The sequence below is a fragment of the Paramormyrops kingsleyae genome, chromosome 21, assembly GCF_048594095.1.
Source record: "Paramormyrops kingsleyae isolate MSU_618 chromosome 21, PKINGS_0.4, whole genome shotgun sequence".
Lineage (NCBI taxonomy): Eukaryota > Metazoa > Chordata > Actinopteri > Osteoglossiformes > Mormyridae > Paramormyrops > Paramormyrops kingsleyae.
In genome coordinates this window covers 3780087-3791438 of record NC_132817.1, presented here as the reverse complement: position 1 = coordinate 3791438, position 11352 = coordinate 3780087, and the positions used below count along the sequence as shown (strand labels likewise).

Genomic DNA, 11352 nt, shown 5'->3' with positions numbered 1-11352 from the left:
TCAGCGTCTTTCCTGAGAGCCGCGTCTGCGTTGAAATGCTGTGAATCAGATTGTTTCCTCTCCTGCGGCTACATGGGGGCGGAGCCATACCGGGGGCCACCCATAGTGGAAAGCGACACGGTTCCATACTCGACTGGTTGATGGGTTTGATTACATTGATTACAGATTTAAGACTGTGTGACCGGGCTCATCCTGACTCTGGGCTGTGAGTTTTCTCATTCTCTGTAATCAGTATGGATCTGATTCTCCATGCTGGCATGTTGTATGACGTAAAAGAGATCGAGGGTTGAGCAACAATGATGACCATCTGCGTCTTTTGTTGTTTCTGGACATGTGGTGTTATTGCACAACATCTTGTCTTTTTTATGTTGTATGTCTGCTAGGGAGCGTGTTTTGCAGCAAAAGCACGAGCAAAATGTTGTTTGACCTGAAGGCTAATCTTTGTGTTGTTTCATCTTCTTGTATGAAAGGAGAAGATGATTAACATTGCTGACATTTTTCGGGGCTTCTTCGGTGAGACAAGTGTGATCCTGTGAAACATCTGATCCCGGACAGTGCCTGAACCTCAGGCTCCGTTTTCTGCTCCGAGTCATTCCTCTTGGTGTGCTTCCCCGGCAGATGGAACCGACCCAGGGCCTCTGTCGTCCTTACTCGCTGGGGTCCTTACTCGCCGGGGTCCTTACTCGCCTGAGTTCTTACTCGCCTGTGTCCTTACTCGCCGGGGTCCTTACTCACTTGAGTTCTTACTCGCCTGTGTCCTTACTCGCCTGTGTCCTTACTCGCCTGTGTCCTTACTCACCTGGGTCCTTACTCGCCTGTGTCCTTACTCACCTGGGTCCTTACTCGCCTGTGTCCTTACTCACCGGGGTCCTTACTGTGTTTCACACTATGGCCTCCAGGTCACTCACACTTGAAATCTGCACTGGTAATAATATTATGTAACACTGACTTTTTAATCTTACAAATCAACTCTCATACTTACCAACTATTACTTACTAACATTGAAAGGACAAAAACCTGCAAAGATTTTGCAAACCGTGTGCCAATCTCAATTATAGTAAGTAATAAGTAGGCTGCTTAAATATTTCACTTATTTCAAGGCCAGTGTTACCTTAATCCATCTAATGGGCCAAATGCCCGGCTGATTGGCAAAAACTCCGGCCTGAGGACTGGTCACATGTGTCAACAGGCAAGGCGGAACTAGAGCGTCGTCCAGACAAAAGGCTCTTTGGTTACTGGGGCTGCAGTTTTGCAGAAGAAATATCACTTCTGATGAGGAGATAAAGCATCCTTTGATTGAATCAAGTTGAATCAAGCATCCTTCACTAACAAACGTGCCCAGGAACCCTGTAGAAGTGGAGGTGCTTTCACACCACAGGAACTTTTATCCAAAACCAGAACCTTTACCAGAAACAGGAATTTTTGTCGCGTTCACACCGTAGGAACTTGGCCTGATTGTAGTTCCTCAGAGACAGTTCCAGAACCCTTGTTTAGTACCTGCTCCAGACTGGTATTATTCATTCAAACTACTGGGTAGGCGATTCAGCAATATCTTGCTGACTGGTCAGTGCTTATTGCGATAGCTTGATGATTGGTTGACCAGAAGCACCACCGCTAACTAGGAAGTTACGTGGAAGTGTGCTGTCCCAGTTTAATCACGATCGCTCCCCCCAATAACTAATTACTTGCAAAATAACTTGTGCATCCTCCATTGTTTTGGGGTGGCAGTTTAGTCTGAAATTATTCTGCAAGGGGAGGCATGGTGCTGCAGTGGTTAACATCTCTCACATCTCACATAGCCTCACATCTCTGGGGCCAGGGTTTGAGTCTCAGCCATGGCTCCATGTGTGTGGAGTTTGCATGTTCTCCCCATGTCATCTTGGGCTTTCCTTCATTCCCCTCCCCCCTCCCCCTCAGTCCAAAAACATGCTGAGGTTAATCGGAGTTACCAAACTGCCCATAGGTCTGCGTGTGGGTGTGATTGGTGTGTGAGTGTACCCTTTGATGGGTTGCTGCCCCATCCAGGTTGTCCCCTGCTTTGCGCCCGTGGCCTCTGGGATAAGCTGCGGATCACCGCGTCCTTGAATAGGACAAGCAGGGACAGAAGATGGATGGATGGTTTACCCTACAAGCCTTTTGTGTTTCTAATGCTTATTTAGTATAAAGGTTCCAGTTCCTGCTGTGTGGTGTGAAAGCGACACACGAAAGTGGCCAAGAGGTGGTGTTCCAGGTTGAGAGCCCAGGAACTCGTAACCAATGACCAGGTTCCGGAACTTCTGTGTGAAAGCACCTAAAGAAGGTTTCCCTCTGGAACAATAAATGCAACTTGGATCAAAGGTACAAAGAATCAGGGTTCATGGACTTGTGTCATTAGGTCACCTCCATGATCAGTTGGAGACGCGGTAGTTCCATCTGGGAGGGCTTCATTCCTGAGACATGCCTCAGAAGATGCATCTGCTTGCGTGGATGTGGATCCAGCTTCGCCTGTCAGCTCTTCTCAGACTTTCATTCCCCCTGCTGCTATGGTCAGGATGCTACAGGCCCGCTCAACCCATCCAGCGGCATAGGCAGCTGCTTCTGGGGCCATCTTCTCGGGGGGTGTCAATTTCACTAAGTCTCAGACAGGGGGCGCCAGTGGTGAAGCTGGCCTCGGGCATCACATAGGCTTTGATAGGTACTGAGATGTTGTGTGCTGAGCTAAATAACATGGTTCTTTGGCCAGGGGACGCTTGGCCGGAGTCCACAGGCCATGTGACTCTCCACGGTGAGCATGATGACACCCCTTCCAGTATGTACCTGACTCTGATGGCCTTCATTAAATTTACTGGTCACAGAAACACAGGATAGTCCCAGGGCTGTGAGACAAAAAGAGAGACGGGCATTTATGCTGCATTGTCATGGTCCTGCACTCTCCGTAACAGTAGACTTCTGAAATGCGCACTTGTAAACAAATGTGCCCTGCAGTATTATATTACATTACACATGTGCGTTGCTTACAATGTGGCTACAGATGCCAAAGCTGTAATTATGGGGAACATGAGCGTTTTCTTTAAAATCTTTTACTCACGTTCATGCCTTCTTCACAAATAAATGTTTTTAAGTGTGTTAGGCTATTTTTAAAACAATATTTAATTTAAATTACCCACAGCCAGACACAGGACATTTCTTTCCGGATTATGTCCGAGTACAAAATGTTCGCTTTAGGATTAATCCCGAGGACTTGAACTCTAGGAAAAAAAAACAGCTATTGGCTTCTCTCCCAGCAATTCAATGCTCCTTTTTCATAGACAGGAAAAAGGCCACTTCTGTTTTCTGATTGGCCGATTTTCCTACCAATCATGTCTCCGTGTTCTTTTCTGTTGTTAAGGCATGGAGATGTAGGTAAAAGGTCCCAAAACAAACTCCCAATCCCAGCCCCCTCTGCAGAGTGAGTAGATGTTTTTATTCCATAAACAGGGTGCGTTCCCGTCCTCCTGAAACCCTGGCAGACTCCTCCGTCCGACTTACTTGACGGCAGGGAACATAAACGTTGTAAACAGGTTTTGTTTTCGCTATTATTTCTAGTGTCCTGCTTGCAGCTGCTTCACAGAACCGCAGCAGTTCTCTGAGGTGTGCTGTGCAGTGAGGGTGCCTGACCTACCAAGAACTCAGGAAACAGAACAAGAGGGGGCAGAAAGAACCCAAACGGGGCCAGAAAGAACCCTTAATGATAGAACAGCATTTGGGGGACCCACATGTGATATTCACTTGACAGGTTCAGGACAGGCGTTGCTAAGCTTTTGATGAAACCGTGTGACTTTGTGGTTTCTTTTTAAGAAGTGTGTACAACAAATTGGTGAACGAGCAGTGCAGCTTTTTTATGGATGTTCTTGTGTGTAATGACATAAGTACCCATCATCATATTTGATGACAATGCACACCCCATGAACTAAAAGGCAGTTTTTACCTGTTAGGTGGTCATTTATCTTATCATTTATCCTATAATAATCGAATAAACACTTCACTTAGGGCCTTAATACCTTTATAATACAGTACAAAGCATTCTTGATGCTTATACTGACCATTATATTGCATTATGAAGGTGTTTATAGTGCATTATAGATTAGAGCTTCATAAACCATCTGTAATGCATTATAAACATGGCTATAATGTGTCATGCCTTCTGATAAATATTTATAGCCTTGTTTACAATGCTTTATGAATGCATTATTATTTGTTATGAATGTCTTTACAAATGACAAAAAACATGGCCTTAAGTTAAGTGTTACCGAATAATCATTCAATGTTGCACTAAATGCGCTGAATGCTCCAGAATGTGTATCCATCCACCCCTTTGCATTGTAACCGCTTACCCTGCCAGGGATAGGATGCAAGGCCGAGGCGCAGCCTGGCCTGGAGGACACATGCTGTATATGCATGCACTATATCAGACACTACGAGCAATTTACTGCATGTTTAAGGTGGCCAATCAGGAGCCTCGCTCTGTACAAGCCCTTTCTGGGGTCATAGGCACGGATTGGTAGTCATGTCTCTTAGCAACAGCGTTACACGCCAAGCCACCGTATCATCCATTTTTAATTGTCAATTTTGTGGTGAAACATTTGGTAAATGTTTATCGTGTTGGCCGTGACCTGTTTCTTGAGATTTCGCAGTGCTGTAAAGATAAGCATTTGCTGGCAATCCCTTAGGCTGGATAAGTGGCAGTATAATTCATATGTTTACTAAATTTGTTTGATATTTTTTTGTGGAAATATCCTGAATGTGTTGGGTTTCTCTTTCGTTTTTATTTAAGCGAGATTTACAGCTGCTGTTTTCCTGAGCTAGAATGTGATGATGCTTGCGTGATGCTTGCTATGTTAATGTAAAATAATGCATTTCTTTATATAGCACCATTGAGAACAAATGTCAAAGTTCTTCACGGGAAATAAAACAAAGATATTCAAAGAACAACAAAAGGCCTGTTTGTACGAAAGCGCTTTCAGGCCCTGCTACAGGCTGCTGTAATGTGCAGGCCGCTCTGCACTATTTGCCTAGTTTCCGACAAATAAATAAATGTGATGTAATTACAGTCACATTGCGCATATCCACATAAATCTTTTATTTGTTAAATCTGTGGTGTCATACTGATGCTGTTAGCAAGGTTCGCTTGCTATCTGTATACCCAGCTGTTTGTACTGCCGAGGTCCATATCAATTGTTTTTGTGGACATTTCCCCCGGTGCAGCTGAGTTTAAATAGCATTTTTCATAAATATGTCCAATGATCCTTGCTTGCTATTACTGTAGAATTAATGATATATATATATTTTTTTAAAGTTTTACAAACAGAGGTGTGTCAGTTCGATTAGGTATGCAGGTATTTACACTCAGACTAACAAGACGCTCTTTGGCATGCATCGAGGCTCGAGTTATTTTTAGACATGAGCTCCTAGAATGGTTTTAGCTGGCTTATGCTATGTTTGTGTTCTTTGCAGCTGCAGCTAAGCTGCATAGTGCCAATCTTGGGTTTGTACACAAGCTTTGGTCATCAGTCACAAGGCAAAGGTCAACAGTTTGGCTGCAGCCTGAAATCTCTGCTTCGTCTGTAGTGCTGTCACGGCCTCTGTGAATGTGCAGTAGATCGTCTCCTGTCTCAAACTGAGACGTGGCGAGATCACATTGAATCCTCTGATAGAGGGGCCATGCCTTTGTCTGCTCTGGAAACACAAGACAACACTGATAATGTAGGGAAAAAAAACAAAAACAAAATTTAGTTATTTTGGAGGAGTGCATCAGCCCTGTAACAAACACTGAAACAGGTAATCTTGTCAATGATTGTTCTCGTTATAAAATGTAAATCCTCCATTGTAATCCACTCACCCAAGTACATTGCTTCAGCCAGCTGCTAAGAGTCCTCAAATGCTAACCACACAAAAACATGTTAATGGCTGACATGCAGCCTCAGGTGAATTAAATTCTGGTAACGCGCATTGACAGGAAGGCACTGAGCGCTAACTGTCCACCCAGCACGGCTAGAGGCACTTTGGTCACTGTTTCTGAATGTGTGTTTTATGTGGAAATCCTTATGCTTTCCATGATCACCGTCAAGGGTACAACAGCAGTTGCCATGGTGTGTTTTGAACCTGCTGGTCCCCTTCCCTTGTCACGTGACCATGTCATCCTGTGCCGGCACCCTGAGTGCAGCAGGCATACCCTCTGTGAGGCTGTCATTTCCCAGGTAGTCTGCAGGGTTACGGTCATAGAGGCCTTGTCCGTATGAGTGGGGCAGTCTTCGGGAGTAACCTCCCACCGCTACAGTCTGAGTTAATACTACAACCCTCAGTCGTGAAGGGCTTAAACACTATACCTGAACTTTTGAAATCTTGCCAGTCTGTCTGCCCCAGGAAAAGGGGGGGGGGGAACTGTTCTTAAAAAAAACCCAAGCATGACAAATATGGCAGATGAAGTATGACTTGGAGTCTATGGCTTAGAACATTAAAGTCTGATTTCACCACATCAGCAATCCAGCTACAGTATGTTACACGACCTGAGGCCTACCCTCTCACATTTAACCCAGTGTTTATGCAAATTCATAAACAGCAGGCCTGCGTTCCCTTAGTAGTGCATGACCTTAAATCAGCCACAGGAAGGCTATTTAAATCTACAGAATGGTTTTAAGGCAAAGACCAACTTGAAGAAACCATTTTGCGGCCACTATGGCCTTTGCTGGATGTCCATTAGGCATCGGATGGCCCTCAGGAGCTAAAGAGGTCAGCCTGAATCAGCCAAAGCGATTTTAACGTCCGCCAAGCGTCTGCAGGCCTGCTGAGCCTGGTCCTGCCACTGCACAGGTAGATCTTTACTTAGCCACATGGAGCCATTTTGGCTTTCAGGTCATACTGTGGTCAGAAAGATAACAGGTTTTGGTAAAAATATAATAAAAGCTTTAATGCTTTGTAAAAAAAAAAAAACCCCACACACCAGGTTCAGCAATTTGACTAAAACATGAATCATATGACAGACAGCAGGAATCAGATACTTCTGAGATGGATAACATTTATACAACTGATAGACAAGGGACCCACATATACACAAATGTGATTTTGGACCCTTAATCCAAGTGCACCAATCGCACGAGCCAACCGTGCAAACTGGACACTAACAATTCAAGTTGTTTATGGTTGCAGTGTTAGTTACATTAAAAGTTACATGCTCAAATCAGATCAATATACATTAAAGGACTACCGCTGGACACACTGCAGTGGCTGCCCTAGACTTCAGCTGCATGCTTACTTGTGCAAAGGCAATGAGTTCATAACTGAGTGATCTTTTAAAAAGCCACTGTTAAGAAACAGGACCAGAGGTGCCACTGTTTCCAGTGAGTTCTAGGAAAATGTTAAAGGGTCCTTATTAAATTGGCAGCTTAAATTTACCTTCTGGGAAAAATGATACAGTACTAGCAGACCCAACTGCCATTAAGAAATTGATCACAGAGGACGGGGGGCAGGGATCTTGTCCAAGAAAGACACTCATTTGAAGTAGTCCACAGGCTCCTTGCCCTCTTCATTAAGCAGACACGTGCGGATTATCGCTTCCGTGACGCCGTAGGGGTCGCAGTTGGCAGAAGGACGGCGGTCTTCGAAGTAGCCCTTTTTCTCTTGCCCCACGGCGCGCGGGATGCGAATGCTAGCGCCGCGGTTGGCCACGCCGGCGGAGAACTCATGGATGTTTGAGGTCTCGTGACGCCCGGTCAGACGCCTCGCGTTGTCCAGGCCCCCCTTGGGGTCATAGGCACGGATGTGGTAGTCGTGCCTCTTGCCGAGCTTCTCAATAGCATCTTCGATGAACCTGTCAGGAAAAACCGAGGAGTCAAACATCAAGCCGCAGAGCCCGAGGCAGCAAGACGAGACACTGTACGACGGGCACTCACTTCAATCCACCCTCCTCACGCATCGCCTTCGTGCTGACGTTCGTATGGCAGCCAGCGCCATTCCAGTTCCCAGGTATAGGCTTGGGGTCAAGAGACGCCACCACGCCAAAGTCCTCACAGACCCGGTGCAGGATGAAGCGGGCAACCCACAGATGGTCCCCCATGTTGATGCCTTCACATGGGCCAACCTGGAACTCCCACTGAGAGAAACAGAAATGCACAACCATGATCCCTCTGGGGACTAGGGGTAGGGAACACACATTCACTGACTGGGGCATGGTCACACATTTCATTCAATATCAAACTTAATTCATGGCAAATAAATCATTTCTTATATATTTGTTTTGGCATTAAACTCAATCTTAGTGTATGTTGTAAATATGTTAGATTTTTGTGAAGTTTGTAATTTGACATCAAAAGTATAGACATTGCAAAATACAGTTTGGAACAATTGCAGAAACATTATAAAAAGTACATAGTAAGCAATGGTGGAAGTTTGTTTTGATCCCAGATATCTGATCACTAAAGTCTTGGCTACATGAAGATGACTAAATGGTGTAGTTGCAGTATTCAGAAAAGCCTAACTCAAGTCACTATTTCTGGCTCCTTTCATTGAGTATGTAGCAACTTTCATGTGTATGCATGAGCCATTCACACCTGGCCACACCCCCCCCCCCCCCCCCCCTTATGGCGATGGATCTGGATCGCGTTTCACCGTTGCGTTTTTCATCAACTTACCATGTGAATGCAATTTGAATACGTACTAATGTGGCTGTTTAGAATATGAATAGTGATCTTTGGGTGACAGCGGTACTACACACCCCCGATGTCGGTGAAACAAAGTAAGGTGACATGGTTTACTTTTTTGCCGATTTAACCTAATTTTAAAAACGAATACTTCCGACAATGGATGTTTTGAAAAGACAGATTATGGACTTAGTCAGCGGTTTTTTTTCATGTTTCTACAATAAGATTTCAGCGAGTTATGAACTGAAATACCCCAGAGGGTTAAACTGACAAACATAGCTTGAAAACACCAAGAACCCGACGTGCACTTAAGACCGAACACTGACCTGGGCGGGCATGACCTCAGCGTTGGTGCCGCAGATCTGCACGCCGGCATAGAGGCAGGCTCTGTAGTGAGCCTCCACGATGTCTCTGCCGTAGGCCCTGTCTGCTCCCACACCACAGTAATATGGACCTGCAAGGATGATTCCAGTTTCACTATTCAGGGGACATTTCTTCGAGTGCTGTACCTGTCTTCAAAGTGAACTTCTGTAGTTCTCCTACCTTGAGGACCAGGGAAGCCGTTGGAAGGCCAGCCGAAGGGGTGGCCGTCCGTTGCCAGGAGGGTGTATTCCTGCTCCATGCCAAACCAGGGGACCTGGTCCTCCACCATGTTCATGACCTTTTTGCAAGACATGCGCAGGTTGGTCTCTATGGGGGGGGAAGTCGGGTCAGTTAATCTCTGCAACATTTCTTAGGGAGAGAGACTGAGCCATGGGAACCACTCACCTGCTGGCTTGTAGTTGTACTTCAGGACCTCACACAGAACCAGCTTGTTTGGGTCTTTGCGAAAGGGATCCCTGAACATGGACACCGGAATCAGGTACATGTCACTGTTAGAGCCTTCAGACTGGTAAGTGCTGGAGCCATCGAAGTTCCACTCAGGCAGCTCTGTTAACAAGGTAATTGTGGGTCAGACATGGATGCTACACCCAAAGACAGTGTTTTGAATCACTGCAATTGTACACCCCCCCTCCCCTCAGTAGAGAATCAGTACTTGCAATAAACCTTCTACCTTCAATGCTCTTGGGTTCTGAATCCAAAGTCCTGGTTTTGCAGCGAAGCCCTTCTCCTGTTCCGTCAATCCAGATGTACATGACTTGAACTTGGTCTCCCTGGGGGAGGTCCATGTACTTCTGCTTCACAGCTTTGTTAAGTTTAGCGCTGGCAGAGGTGGCCATCTTAATTATGTACTATAACACACCTAAAGAAGCACCAGGAAGGCACGTATTAAACACAACAAAACTCCCACAAGATATCACGACTGTCGAAAGCAGCAGGGCGACGTGGGCTTATAGCCCAACGTACACGTAACGGGGAAAATCACTCTTATTTAAAACAAAGCGACGCGCTGCTCCACGTGCCCAATCCCATCAGCACGAGACTCCCAAAAAATGCTTCCGCGTGACTACCGGCAACGGCGCGAGCACTAACGCCATTGGCTTTATGATGACAGCAGTAACCATACCGACAACAAGCTAGAGCAACCGTGAAGGCAGGCGTTAAAAAGGCAAACACCGCCGTGACCTAGCCGGGTGCATTCGTCTTTCGCCGTATCGCAATAATCAGGAATGTTGCAACATGCGACTGCTACATTTAAATACAAGACCTCGGGAGCCTCCTGTGTCCTGGACACACACAAATCAACAGATGATGTACAAAAATACTATTAATAAAATCCGGTTCACTCCACATTAATTAAATCAAAAGTCATATAAAATAATCCTCTGTATAACAAAGCCAAGACAATGATGTATTACTATTTACAGCCAGATATCGAACTAAAACTATCGTTCATAAGCAGAAAAAGACGTAAACTCATTACCTGGAGAAAAGTAGAAAATAAAATAGAAGAAGAGAGACTGGCGAATGCAGTGCTATTTTCTTAGATGTCTAGTTTGTTTTTATCTCATCCTCTAGCCCCGAACTCGCCACATCGCTCTTATTTATTAGGTCCACGAGTAGATCTCGGCGTATCTGATTGGTCAGGGCGAAACATGATCTGTTCGTGTTCAGGCGATGGAAAGCACATGCAGCAGAGCCATTGGATAAGCAGACATGTCGGTGATGGCGCCCTCTACAGTTTTCACAAAACTGCGAGTCTCATGCGGCTTTGTCTGATCAGGGTTTGTCCATAGTTTTCAATTTAGAGCTTAAAAACGTACATATAGAAATCTAAAATGTAAATCACCGCTATGTATAATGAAGGACATTAGAACAAAATATTATTCAGTTATGAAATACACTTTAAACAACGCACAATTAAAATATTTCCAAAAGAACAATGGCTTGCGGAGCCTCAGACGCCGCCTAGTGGTTATATCATGAAATTCCAGGGCAACTGGATATCAGATAAAAAAATGCAGCCATGTCTAAGACGTTAAATTGCTTCTGCATTTTACCTTTAGTGTAATTTCGCGAATAGACAGAGGTATAGACATCTTTTGTTTTGTCACTGCAGCAAGATTTACATATGTTTTTGGAGGCGAGAAACCTTTTTCCCTCTTGGTCCTCAAGTTAATTCTTTGGATTAATCCAAGACCCAACTATTATACATTGAAGTAAACAAATTAAACCAAAATGAACTTCCAAGTACCTTATGCCTTGTTACAAACAATTGAAAATCTGAACTTCTGATAAAAACAGAACCCATAAACTG

General features: G+C 44.9%; 1 protein-coding gene across 1 annotated transcript; it reads right to left on the bottom strand.

The window, feature by feature from the left end:
* Positions 1 to 6898: 6898 nt before the first annotated feature.
* On the bottom strand, positions 6899 to 10677 carry glulb (glutamate-ammonia ligase (glutamine synthase) b). The gene is made up of 7 exons (XM_023816691.2): positions 10519 to 10677; positions 9709 to 9897; positions 9423 to 9584; positions 9198 to 9344; positions 8981 to 9108; positions 7908 to 8107; positions 6899 to 7825 (listed from the first exon to the last, which is right to left on the bottom strand). The coding sequence occupies exons 2-7, from the start codon at positions 9872 to 9874 to the stop codon at positions 7507 to 7509; spliced, it is 1122 nt and encodes a 373-aa protein (XP_023672459.2). The 5' UTR covers positions 9875 to 9897; positions 10519 to 10677; the 3' UTR covers positions 6899 to 7506.
* Positions 10678 to 11352: the final 675 nt, after the last annotated feature.

Excerpts from the sequence above, each read along its gene's own strand:
- glulb (XM_023816691.2), bottom strand. The coding sequence starts at position 9,874 with ATGGCCACCTCTGCCAGCGCTAAACTTAACAAAGCTGTGAAGCAGAAG. Across the intron at positions 9,109-9,197 it reads CGGCTTCCCTGGTCCTCAAG|GTCCATATTACTGTGGTGTG; the intron begins GTAGGAGAACTA and ends TCATCCTTGCAG. Across the intron at positions 8,108-8,980 it reads CTGAGGTCATGCCCGCCCAG|TGGGAGTTCCAGGTTGGCCC; the intron begins GTCAGTGTTCGG and ends TGTTTCTCTCAG.